This window comes from Apis florea, unplaced genomic scaffold, assembly GCF_048593485.1.
Source record: "Apis florea isolate Af1SG1 unplaced genomic scaffold, ASM4859348v1 contig_1914_pilon, whole genome shotgun sequence".
Classification (NCBI taxonomy): domain Eukaryota; kingdom Metazoa; phylum Arthropoda; class Insecta; order Hymenoptera; family Apidae; genus Apis; species Apis florea.
Window position 1 is genome coordinate 320275 of NW_028256504.1, and position 13905 is coordinate 334179.

The following is a 13905-nucleotide window of genomic DNA, read 5'->3' on the forward strand; positions in this document are numbered from 1 at the left end:
GGACGAAAACGGCGATAATGGAAGGGGCAGGGTGTGCGAATAATGGAAAAGCCGAGGGACGGAAGGAAACTGTCGCGAGTGAAGGATCTTGGAGCGGCGACATCAAAAGGGGAGGCTCGAGAAGGAGGGGAAAGGGTGAAAGACGAAAAGTAGGATCTCGAGATCTTACGTAAAAAGCGCCCCTCGAACGATTCCTCGTTGCACTCGCGCGGCGGCCACGGCGAAAGAGTCTCGAGTTGATGGGAACGATCCTTTTGTGTGTGTGTGTGAGTGTGTGGTAAGTGTGGCTCGTCTCACGTTTCACGTATACCACGGGCCATTATATTAGCGAGGTCGTAAAATTAGTCGAACGTAAAGTAACGATGTATCGTATTTCACAACCTGTATTTTGACAGATTTATGGATAGATAAAAGCCTAAATTGAAAGGATTCTGTTTGGATCTTGAAAAGAGGAAAATGTAACGCCGAAATAAATTTAAATTTCTTCGTGTGTTGAACACGTTTCCCCTTTTCGTTTGATCTGTCCTTATCTATCGTAAAATTAATCGAAAAATAACGTATTTCAAATGATTAGTATTTTGATTTGAAATTAGAATGAATTTACCTCGAACTTTGAGTAATACGATACCGATAAACTCGGATACTTAAATTTCTTTGTACGCTTGGACTTAATTCCTTCTCTTCCTTCTTTTATTATTTATGTTTGTCCTTGTTCACAGAGACAAAAAATAAAATGCTCAAATTTCACGTTGCTACAAGTTGTGTATGCCTGATCTCGTGCTATGAACTTACAATGAATACGATGTTAAACAGAAATTCCTTTGAAAATTCCAGCGAAGCGATATGACACCGAAACAATGCAACCTTTAAATTTTCCATAAATGCTTGAAAACTTTCCTTTTTCCTTTTTTTCTTTTTTTTATAGAATTTCATGAGAATATAGCATAATAATTATAACATTTATATCTCGTTGCACGCATTAGTTATTTCAATTATTATATAATTCAAGTATTTGTTAATTGAAGGATAAAAACAGGTACAATTTTAAAATCTCCTCTTTCATCTTTCTTCATCTACTCTTATTTTCTCGTCGTTGTTTCCATTCCTTTTTTTAAACACTTGGACTCTCGTTCCTCCTCCCTCATCCTTCGAAATTTTCTGTTCCGAGTTTATCACGAACGTATACCGAACTTCGCCAACGTAAAAGAGACAATAATAAACGACTTTAAGTGTGGCGCGTGTCACTCGACACGACTCGACTTCCCCTGCTTAATGATCTAATTTACGACCTCGCCGTATCTCGTCCCTCCCACCCCCCTCGCCCCTCCTATACGTGTACATGTATCGCGCGTATACGTGTATGCGTGTGTGTGTGCATACGCGTGTGTGTACAAATGCGCGTGTGTAAACTTGTAAAGGCAGCGTAAAGTAGATAGAATAGAGAAGAGAAAAGTACAGTTGGCTAACTGGCGATGGCCCAGCTGATCGCCGTGGCGGCTCGCACTATTGTACCTTCCCGCATGTTGCGTTTACTACCACGAACCCCCGTGTGTCCCACGCACGTCCTAGGACAGCCGGTGGTGTGTGTGTTATGTGTGTGCCACTTACGAATATTCTTTCACCCACTGTGTTCACACCGTTACACTGTCGTTACACCACAACAGGGGTCACGAGCGTCACGATGCGTCGTCGACGAGGCAGAGCCCGTTCATTTTGCCGCTCTGCACACAGGCGAGTCCACGGTTAATGCGCGTAACAACTCACTCGAATATTTACGTGGCCGGCCACGTAATATCCGCGCGTTCAAAAAAAGTGGTTTTTTTTTTCTTTCTTTTTTTTTTTGAAGAACCAAGGGGACAGACGCTGTCCGTTCACATTTGGCACACTTCGGTCGAGGAGCGTAGTCGAAATATGTGTGTGCCTGCGTGTGTGTATACGTGTGTATGCGTGTATCACTGTCCCTCCGCGTCAGCTGATCCACCAGCTCGCGTGTCTCGCGCGCGCTCGAAACTTTCTCCTCCACTGGTGGCTGGCCTGTACACGCTGCTCGAATTTCCACCACGACGTGTGGTGGTGGTGCTCCTCCAGAGGAAAGAATCCTTTTTTTACCCCGAGCGAACTGGCCAACCAGCGGCGGCAAAGTGGGGCGAAAAACGGTTTCGGTGGATATCGAACCGCGGCGGCATCCGCGTCGGCCAGTCCGCTCGTCTCATCGGGCTAGACGAGTCCACCTCGACCAAGGACGTTCCACGAATTTCGAGCGCGGCCGTGTCCAAGCCATTCTCAAGGACGTGGAAAGGATTCGAAGACGAGGGTGGGCGGCTCGAAGAGGGGGGCGGAAGGATGGCATGGAGGAGGGTGCTGCAAAACACCGATAAAGCGCACCGTCACGCAATCATTTAATTTAATCGCGGCCAGGACACGAGCGCACCTCGTGCAACGACGCGTCCTCGTCCTCGATTTCGTCGGCCAGGTTAACGAACACGCTTCGCCGTTCACCGATCGAAGGAAGGAACAAGGGAGGGGGAGGTACGAAAATCAAAAGAGAAAAAGAGAGAGAGTAGAGGCGAGATGGAAGGATGGACAAAAACATTATTGGCAACGTTTCGTCACATTTTTCAAAACCACGAGGTCCGTCGATTCGATTAGCGGTGGCGTACCACCCCGTGAAACTGTGTCTTTCACCCCCTTTTGGCTCCCCTTCCTTGGGTATTTCTTTTTCTCTCTCTTTTCCCCTTTTTCGTCGAGGAAGCGAAACGAGAAACACGGAGGTGCACTTGCGTCACAGCGCGCCGTCACGCGCGCGTACCCTTGATTTCTCCGCGCGCAACGATAGACGGGTCCACTTTTCGCGCGTGATCCTCTGGAACGGCAGGAAAATCGTGCGAGAACCGGGATTCGAATTACGGAGGCGATCGGGTGAACGGTCTAGTTTGGGCAGGGAGCGCTAACCAACTGAAGGATTCTTCGAGCGAGGCTCGAAAACAAAGAGGGAGGGAGGGAGGGAGAAACGTGGACACGGTGAACGGCGACATCGAAGGGGAAACGTAAGTGGAGAATAACGGAAAAATAACAGAGGAGCATCGTTCGAGCACCGTGAGACACCACACTGAGACGGCCGCACACAGAGACGAGTCGAGTCGATATGTGTATGTCGAATACGAATACGACCGGTAAGGCAAATTCACCTCTCGAACAACCACGTTTCCCCGCGTTTCGTAGGTTTCTGAATCGTCGAGCCGGACGTGCGTGTTGCGAGACCCTCGTAGATACCAGAAAAGGACGAAACGACCAGCTGGGGAGGGGTGGAGGGGCGCACGGAGCGAGGGAGTGGGGCGGAGAAGGGAGGGGGAGCGTACGAACGAGGGAGAAGCAGCAGGAAAGATGGGCAGAGAAGGTGACGAGTACGAAAGGAACAGCCGCCGAGTACGGGTAGAATGGGAGCGACCATGGCGTGACAAGGAAAAAAAGGAGCGGCCGAGAGAAACGGAGAGAGAAGAACTGATCCAACTGATCTATCCAGATGAAAGAAAGAAAGAAAGAGGAAAGGACAAGCGCGATTAATTTAAAAACGAGGCAGGCAACGAGAGGCATGTTTCGGTTAGTGAGACGGTTAAGCCTCCATCCGTGTTAAAACGGTGTTTTGTTCGTTGCGACGTATGGACAGACGTAGGCACAACGTAGAGTAGGTTGGATCCGATGGGACAGGGCGGCAAAGGATGGCGGAGGTGCCAGGCTTGCCGTTTGGAGCGCGAGGGCGCCACCGTAGCTTCCAGATCTCTCTCTCTCTCTCTCCGTCTCCGTCTTTCGCCCGCCCTTTTTCTCCTTATCGTTCTCACTCGTCCCATCTCCGTTACTCCTCCTTCTCTATTCGTTCCTAGTTTTCTAGTCAGTGGCGTTCTCTGTCAGCCGTTCTCTCGCCTCGCTCGGTCAACCTCCAAACGGATGGTGGGATTCGGGGTGTGGGTACGGGTGGGGGGAGGGGAGGGGAGGGGAGGGGCTCGGTTGGGCGGGCAACGTGTGCCATGTCCACGCTCTGTCCTCGTCACGCTCATACGGGCGGCTCATTCGGTGCCTATGTTTGAGACCGGGTTTCGTACACCGCGTTTCTGTATACGGCGAAAATACGGGTTTGTGCGCACCCGCGTGGATGTATGAATCCTTCCTCCCCCCACCCCTTAACCAGCCCCGCCACACTGCCGCTGCTGCTCGTGCGTGGGGTTTCGAAGTCGATATCCACCAGCCACACCGCCGACTTGTGACCGTTATCCTTCCAACACCTTCGAACCTCCCTACAGGATTTCCGAGTGTCTCGCCGCGATTTATCCCCCGATAGTCGTCGCAATGTACTCGCCCCCTATCCGCTTTGACTTTTCGACGGGGTCAGGGGAGGGGGGAGACGAAGGGATTTGTCGGGAAGGTCGCGAAGGAGGATGAATGGGATCGCGCGAACGAGCGGCGGCTCTCGTCCAAAATGGTTCCTCCTTGCGTCCCTCCTTGGTGAGGAGATGATGCTATCGATAAGTTGGCAGGGACGATCTTTTCCCCTCCCCGGGGAGAAGATAGGCGCGTGATCATAAGAAAAGGAAACGAGAATCACGTGCAGAGGAGGCTGTCGAAGAAGTTATAACGAGACTGTTTTTCAAAATGTTGCTTTTGCGGTATGACAAAATAGGCAATTTTTCGAAAATATTGAATCATCCTTTCTTTCAAAATTATTTACTCCTTTTCTTTTTATTAAATTTAATAATGTTGTAAAATTTTTATTTCTAAAAATTCTTATCGTATGTCATTAAACACTGGTATAAAATTTATTTTTATCAACTCTATCATCGATGAAGTATCTACTAAAGTAATATGCTACCAGTATACAATATTTCACTGGTATCAAAGTTAATGTAAAAATTTTACATGGAAACATATGTGTTCTTTTAGTCCTAGAGACTAGAAGACTAGAATTATTCAAAATCTAATATTAAGTATTGTTCATATATCGCAACTATTAAAAAAACTGCCCGATTTCACCTTCTCTTATTTTTTCCCGGGATTATTTAATTATTTATCCCTCTATTTGTAAAATAGTTGCATAATAAATCGGGTTGAAAATACAGATGTTGTTTATCGTAATAAAGAATGGATCCGCTAAGTGTGCTGTTGCCTTTAACAACAATGTACAAAACGAAAACAAAATTTATCCTCATTTGCAACGTGATATGCATAATATCAAGGCCGTTTCAAAATTTAACGATTTAATTCAAAATTCAAGCGTCGATAAGGCAAAAATAACTCGATCGATAACGAATAAATCAACACACAGCTTCACAGATGAAGTGACCCTCCCATTGTTTATTTTATTTCGCAAGCCCGATCGAAGCTCTCCAACGGTCTCGTTTCTCTGAATTTATCGCGTGGATTGTAAGCTTGACTTAACAAGTAACGACGAGCAACGACACCATCGAGACACCGTTCGTTGGAAAATTTTTCAATTTTTCTCAAATCCGTAGGTTTTTTGTTTTTATGAACGAGTCCATAAATTTGCCAGAGTAAGTTGCGTTATTAAAGGAAAGGAATTACCTTTTTCGTGAAAAATACGAGGTTGTCATATAAATATACGCGTTGCGAGTGAAAATACCACTCGATATTACTTTCTCGATTGGACTTTAAACGAGGATACTTTGCGCGAGCGCTGAAGGATTCGATGGTTCGATACGTTCGGGCGTAGCAATTTCCCTCGAATGAACGTTATTCAGTGAAACAGCGCGGCCATTGAAAAATTATTCCGGTGATGGCGCGACCGACTACCGAAAACTCGAATTATTTTCCTGAAGGCATCTCAGCTGTGTTGCTACGTATAGAGTGTAAAATTCTTTCCTAACAGGAAATGAAATTTTATATCTATAAAGAGTTAATTCGTGTAATAATTATATTTGAATTTTATTGGTAAAAATTTTTTTTAAGGTGTTAATTCTATTCAGATGACTCACAGTATTGTAATTTTTGTCCACTAACTATTTGAAAATAATTTTGAATCAGATTTGGAATAGATTTAATTATATTATTTCATAATATTTTATATGTTTATTTTAAAATATCAATAGATTTACAATATTAGATTGTAAGAAGAATATTATAATTGAAAAAATATTATAATATAATAAAAATAAAAATTAAGAAATCAAAAGGTATATATTTTGAAAAATAAAGAGGAAAAAAAGCTTTTGTGGCACTTGAAAAATTAATTCCACATTTTTTAATTAATTATTTGAAGAAATAGACTTTTTCCCACCGTTACAAAGTAATTATACTATCTTGATTTTTTCGTTTCATCTTAAATATACTTTAAAAGATGAGTGTACGTAATAAAATAAAAAAAAAATAAAAAAAAAATAATATTTATTTAATATTAATGTAGATACGCAATTTCATACATGGCGATTATTATAATCATAATAATATAAATTTAACCAATGGAAAATGAAACTATGCTGTAATTTCTCGTTATTTGAAACTATTCTAAATTATTTCATATTACTACAGATAGATATAATTTAAAGCCCACATATATAAAAATATAAAAAAAAAAAAAATTGATTTTTTAAAAATATATAACTTATAAATATTTATATAATAAAATTTAAATTTTGACTCAAGTTTAAAAGATTAATATTTTATATTAAAGCAATTTTTATTTACTTTTTGCTGAAAATTATAAACAAAAAAAAAAACACTTTTTCTCTTCGTTTTTGCCTTTTACTCTACTTGTGTAACACGCTATAGCTTTGGTAAACAGAGAGCTGAAAAGGATGAAAGATAGCGCCACCGGTCAATCATTCGATGAATTGATCTTGCGCGCGAAACGAGCCAATTTAAGAGATCGACACACACTCCCGTGTTGCAAAACGTACGTGTTTACCGAATTTCTTTTGAGACGATTGCACGATATTTTGCCGTGCAATCGGTTATTCATGATGATTACAGTGTCCGAAACTGGTCTGTGACCACGGCCAGAATCTAGGACGCACGTGAAAATCTTTTATCTGCACTGACCCAGACCTAATTCAGGATCTTCGGTAATCAGACCCTCTACACACGGTTGGTTCGATAGCGTGGTTTAACTCTAACACTCGTCCCCCCTCTTGTCTCTGGTTGCACGTGCAGTGTGATCGATATCCGACTAATCGATAGCTACGAAATCGTTTCGATCGATAACCTAAGGCAATTTTCGATACCTTGTCCACAAGCCGTAATGACTATAATACGTGCCATTAATTTCCAACGCGACTGGCCGTGATATCGTCTCACCTGATCGAATGATCTCGATGCGCATCAAGCTTGTCTCGATGTAACGATTAACTATTTCTCTCAAATAGAAATCTTTTTTCCTCCTTCCTTTCCTTAGCGCGAGTCAAGGGAACGCAAGTAGTTAGAGAAGAAATTCATTTTCCTCGAATTACGTCCCTGAAATGCCTGACAGTGATTAAAAAAAGAGATGGTGAGAATCGATTCTGCAGTGGAAGTTTTTAACGAAAGGAATCTTTTTTAATTAAAATTAGAATCGGAGAGAGAAAAGGAAAAGACATTGCGAAATGATCGACCATTCTTTTAACTATCTTGGAGCAATAACTCTTCTGTAGAAAGATTGCGTATATTTGGAACACGCCTGAGACGCCATCTGACGAGAAGATTTTGAAATTGCACGATCTTACGCGAGGTTTAATTGAGAGAGGAGACAGCTTTCGTAGCGCTCGTAGATATCTACCTTACCAACTTGGTTCGTTACTTCAAGAAAGTTCTAAAGATGTAGGCGCTTTTGTTGCATTGTCAATTTTCTCTTTTGCGCTTTAACATTTTGTTGCTGCTAAATTTCAGATAATTATCGGATAAAAATGAGTTATAGAATAAAGTAGTAACAATAGATTAGAAAATTAAAAATGTTTATTACATACAGAATTAATAATAGATAAATGATAAATAGAAAATTAATATGAAAATTATATAATTACTTTTTTTTATGATTTATTAAATATCGATATGTATATAACATAATATAAGCACTACTGTAAAACATTTAAAAACAATTTCTCGGCATAATGTGTAATTGAATTCACTTCGATTGTTATATTCCTCTCGAAATCGCTCAATTTTCATTCGTAAAAAATATTTCAGATAAAAATGGAATAATTTCGAGGGAAACAATTAAAATTTCTTTCTCTCCACGCGCAAAAGAAAAAAAGGATGTTTATGTTTAATTGTATTTTTTTTCACAACTTATCTAATATTAGGATCAATAAAAATTGCTTTTACATTCTGATAAAAATTTTATATTACGATATATTGCAAATAAGTTGAACTTTATTAATATAAATCTCTCTAAACGAAGTGGTTCCATTTACACGTTTCACAATATCTATCGATATTATTCATATAAAATATTTCTCTCTAGCTGCAAGCGAGTGGAAATCAAATTTACAATTGAAATCACTGATAGGGTAAACGATTACTCGACTCGAGGGATACAATTGTAATCAATACAAACGTCGCATTGAGAAAAAAAAAAAAAAAAAAAAAAAAAACTACCTGCAGTCGATGTTTAATTACTGATACCCAATTTCAAGCTACAGCTTAACTGAACCAATTACAATACTAGGAAATTGTTTCGGATTAAAAATGAAGAGAAAGAAGGAATTTTCATAAAATGTCGAGAGGAATTTCGATTAGAAAAAAAAAAAAAAGAAGAAGACAATTCGATTCGCTCATCTTTTTCAAAATTTAGACGAATCGTGTGTAAACCGTGTAAATCGAAGAGCGTTTGCACATGTACGGAGTGGTGGTGTCAACTTCATCGGGTTTCTTTCGAAGGAGAAAGTGACTGATCGGTTGTTATACAAACGTTCATGGTCGAGGTTTACAAGCAGAAGCCCCAAACTATAATGATTCATAGCTTCGTGACATTAAAATTCCACCTTTATGTAAACCGAAATAGAAAGCTGTGAACTCTATTAGCTACGTACAGTAACTCACAAAAGTATTTGAACACTTTCCCATGCAAGATACGATCGAAATAAAGTTTTTTTTTTTTTTAAAAAGAAATTATTACCACTGTTACAAGTAAATATATAACTATTTTATATGGAGTTAAAGTTTGAAATAAATCTAAACAAAGCGTATCTTTTTGTACACTTGTAACCTAACCTAACCTAACATAAACCTAATCTAATCTAATTTAAATAAATCAAAATAAATTCACCTATATAAAATATAAAAGTTGGATTATTTTTTTTATTTAAATTAAATTAGACCAGATCGAAACACGCGTTTATTTCAAACTTTGTCAAGCATTATTTTGACTATAATGATATATTAAAAAGCTTCTTATTGTGTTCACACATATTTGTAAAAGTTTCCTATATATATATATGTAATAACTGTTCGAACACTTTCACGAGTTATTGCGTACACAACAACAACAACAACGACAAAAAGAGAAAGATTAAAAAAAAAAAAAAAGAAACAAAAACAAAAAGCAGCGTGCAGCATTAATTTACTGTCACCGCTTCTTGCGTCGAGGGAACTGACTACGATGATCCTGTTTGCCCGGAAGTATCACCAACAATAACAACAATCTCTCGATCCACATCGTCATCTTCTGCAGCTCATTTGAACCTTCTCTGCTGTTTGGCAAGACATCACGTAAAAGTTTTTCGTGAAAACAGCATCTTGTTTCGAACCCTAAATTAAGAGAGGAATCCTTATAGACACACTGCTAAACGTTCCTCCTCGATAAATGTAACACGTATTTTTTGTTTCTTACACACACACGTTCCGTGCGTAGCTAAAAAAAAAAAAAAAATTGTCTCAAATTTTTTGCCTCGTCGTTTTCAACGATCGATCGAAAGTATCGAAATTTTGTTCTATCATTCGCAATTATTGAAATTTTTGATATCGTCATGTTTCTAAATGTAACTACCACTTGTAAGTAAAAACTTGTTCTTCGTTATATCGAAATGTTAATGTTTGTATAAATAAAATAATGGTCAAAAACGATTGACTGGCAGCCTCGAGAATACGAAAATTTCATTTCATTCACAATTATCCAAATACGTTGATATTTTTATGCTTTTGAATCTCGTATTAATTGAAACGTACATTATATAAAAATTATATCTTAATAGAGTAAAACTTTTGTTCTAAAAACTTTAAACCTCAAGTTTCCTCGAAATATCAATATTTTTCTAGCGAACGATCTTATAAATAATAATCATAATTTAATGGATTTTTATTTAAATTAAAAAGCAAAAATTGAAAAAAAATTCCTTAATGCAGCTATTTTTTGAAATAAAAAAATACATATTGATATGCCCATGTAAAAATTTCATATCAATCTGCATCGATTCTTGTATATATAAATAAAAAAATTTGATACGTTTTATCGCAGCCAGAAAACTGTTTTCGACGCACACACACTTGCCAAAAACGAATCGGGAACGCAAAGCACGGAACGTGTCAACCCTTTACGATTTGACTTACTTCTACGATTCGAGCGCGCGACGTCGGCCAAATAATTTACACGTTCCACTATCCGTTTTGACATTAATATTAACACCGCCATTGTCTCGCATTATTGCCCGGTGTCCGAACAATACATTATTGTCCTCCACCCAGCCAATAACCGTGACGCTGGTTATTGCAGTGTTGCAAGTAGTTACAGTCGTTCATTGTCGGACGCAAGGCGACCGAGATTATACACAGCGATATTCGGGCGAGTGACGTAGTAGGTAAGTAGTTTCGGCAGGTTACGGTCAGACTCGACGCGCACGCGTAACGACACGAATTCTGACGAAGCGAAAGAAAAATTTCTTCCTTTTACAACATGAACTTGAATCAATTTCATTTCAAAGTTCGAAGCCAGCCTTTCTAAAGTAAATTTCAAAAATGAAGCTAAACCTTTTTGGATAGTGTCGTTTCGAAAAATATTTATCTCGTTGCAAATAGTTAATTTGCACCAACCGTGTCACTCGAATTGAACGCGTTAACCAAAGGAACGAAGAACGTTGGTTGGTGCGCGAGGCAGGTGCGTAATGAGATTCGGGGGGAAATCGAAAGTAGTCAGACCGCAAAGGGTTAATCTACTCGAACAACGCGAGGCGCTTCAATCCGGTGCGATTCATTTCGAGAAACAAGTTTAGTTCAATCGGTTCGTAATTCGACCGGCGTCTTTGGCCAATTTTTAATCGATTCGACTCGATTGAAAAATATCCACTACACATTGTGATTTTCATGAATAATTTTAAATAAGAGGTTCCACGATGGAATACGAATAAACGTTTAATTAAAAAATATAAAAATTAGAAATTATCGAGCAAGAATTACGACCGACGAACGAATAAAAAAATTCTTAAATTATTTAAAATTAAAATTCATGAATATCATCCATACGTTTTTTTCGTTCTTCCATCCTAGTCTACACTTTTTTTGCCAATTTTGCCGATTTTGATCGAGAAAAAGAAAGGAGAAAAAAAAAAAAAAAAAAAATATCTGACGATCGAACGGATCGAAAAAATGTGGTCTAAGGACATCTCGAAAAAAAAAAAAAAAAAAAAAGAGTAAAGTTAAAATTAAAGGTAGAGAGAGAAAGAGCTGGTGTAGTTGATGTTTGCGACTTTAACTAAAACAAAAATAACGACGGTCTGGAAAATTCTAGCGTTAACATGATTGATCAAGTATTTTTTAGATAAACGATACTTACAAGTGCAATATGCTTGAAATAAAAATTGAAAAAACCAGAGAGTATGGTAGACAAAAGGTACAAACGCCGATAGTCCGCAGAAAGATGTTGCTTGCGACGAGTAGAATCACTGTATGTAAAACAAGGGTTCCGAAACCCATATCACACTATCAAGACATCTTCTTAGTTAGTCTCACAGAAATCCACGATTACAAGAATCCCACCACTGTTATCCTTGGAGCTCGCAATCCGTTCACACGCATTCTCTTCTTCTTTTTTATTTTGTCGAATGAAAATGAGAAATACGATACAATAGAATCTCCATCCCATCCATCCTCTTATGGCCAATTCGCAGCAATTCAGGGATCTCTTCTTTTCATTTTCACCAGCAGTGGAAGAATGAAATTTAATTCGAGTTATAAAAATTATAGTTTTTTCGACGGCTTAAAAAAATTTCGTTCCACTATCGTTAATAATCAGAAAATTTAAAAATTTTTTGAAAATTGAAATGAAATCAAATTCACAATTTCAATTGATAAAAATAATATAATAAAATTCGTAATTTTTACGTAATTATTTTTTTTTTCCTTTTTCAAACTTCTCGAATCTCACGTTAGTTATCTCAGTTACTATAATCGAATGATGGAGACTTTATCGTAGTCGAACGAGAGGTTGGAGTCGATTTCTGGAAAGAACGGCTCGAAAAAAGAAAAAAAGAAAATTTCGATCAAACGCCTCGACGAATCCGTCCGAATTAAAATGTTCGACACCGAATCTTCGCAGCAAAACTTGATCTTTTTTCCGAGTTTATTCATCCATCTCGCACCAAGGATAGGGTAAAATGGGGCACGCAAGGCTTATTAAATATTATACATTTAAAAAACGAATATAATTTAAACAAATAAAATTGTTTAAGTGAAGCCTTAAGCTATATATTTCACTAACTCGAATGCCACGTGTCGACCGCACTTCTTCTTCACCCCGTTTTACCCCCGCGTTTACTTCGATATCACCATGCGCTGAAACCGGCCAAGAATATCGTCGAATAAAATATCGTCGAACGTACCATCGAACGTGATCCGCTGAATATGGCGAGCTCCGTGAAATTCGCGAGAGGCTCATCGTACAACACGTCGACAAATGTCGACCAACAAACCGGAGTGAAGCCGTGCATACGGCTAACCGCCAATTATCGTGGATGTTAGCCTGTTCCAATGCTACGCGGTGTCTTCAGTGACGTATTAACACCACGTATTCACTCATCCAACAATTTTCGTATCGATATAAACAAATAAATAATTGTTATCGAGTCGATTTTCATCCTGTTTGATTGATGATGAAAAATGGGTGTTGCGCAAAGTCAAAGTCAGCTGACTCTCGCCTCTTCTTCGTGTACATCTATTTTTTATATCGCTTATTTGTTATTTTTAATTCGATCGTCGAGGGAAAGTTGAAAGTTGAAGGTGTGCAAAAGGTGTGTGTATTAAATAAAATGGGTTAAATCGAGGTTCAGACGAAATTGTTTCCGACGAATATATTAATATCAGACACGGAATGTTGTTAATTACGTTGGATTGAACGTTTAGAAACAATGTGAATATATAAGAACGGGAATCTGAACGATCTGATGAATGTTGTTTATATCAAAAAAAAAAAAAGAAAAAAATATCTGTTCGTCGATTTAGAGAGGGGGGGCTGCGATAAGGAACGACGAGCCTGGAGCGAAGGTTTATAACACAAGCGGTTAAAAGGCTTCAGAAAGCTTGTGAAACCACTGAGAAGAAATACCACGGGTGAATGAAGGATCGTATTAAAAAAATGGGCTTGTGGAAACGTGTTGGGTAACATCAGACCTCTCCTTGACTCGAAATTAGCACCACTCTCACCAATTACGATCGACAAAGCCGGGGAACAAGGTACAAATGCGAGGAAACAGCCGGGTGAATCGCGCAATGCATCGTTTTTAACCGATGATATTATAAAACATTCGTCACGTTTTCCAAATTTCGTTTCTAAATAAAAACTGAAAATTGGTTATTTTCTGATCTGAAGGTAAGAAAGCATTTGAGTTGCATAATTACGGAACAACTTAAATTAAACATTGTAAATAACATTGTAAATAAGAAATGTAAATAAAGTACTTTGATTTATATTTAAGATCAAAAATTTGAAAAATATAC

General features: G+C 38.8%; 1 protein-coding gene across 10 annotated transcripts in view; it reads right to left on the reverse strand.

Moving 5' to 3' along the window:
• Positions 1-13905, reverse strand: part of shaker (potassium voltage-gated channel protein Shaker) — a 254960-nt gene that overhangs the window by 149100 nt on the left and 91955 nt on the right. For 6 of the 10 annotated variants that reach the window (XR_015294287.1, XM_086914663.1, XM_086914670.1 and 3 more), the window contains exons 1-2: positions 11437-11470; positions 9552-9729 (exon numbers count right to left, since the gene is read on the reverse strand). The exons of 2 other annotated variants lie outside the window; for them this stretch is intronic. Coding sequence is in view for 6 of the 8 variants with exons in the window: in XM_086914663.1 (XP_086770789.1) it covers positions 9552-9729; positions 11437-11455 (197 nt within the window). In the remaining 2 variants the exon portion in view is untranslated. Of the gene's footprint in view, positions 1-1456; positions 1722-3188; positions 3229-9551; positions 9730-11436; positions 11471-11746; positions 11902-13905 lie in introns of those variants that run through there. 2 more of the 10 variants (XM_086914704.1, XM_086914682.1) reach the window with 2 other exon arrangements.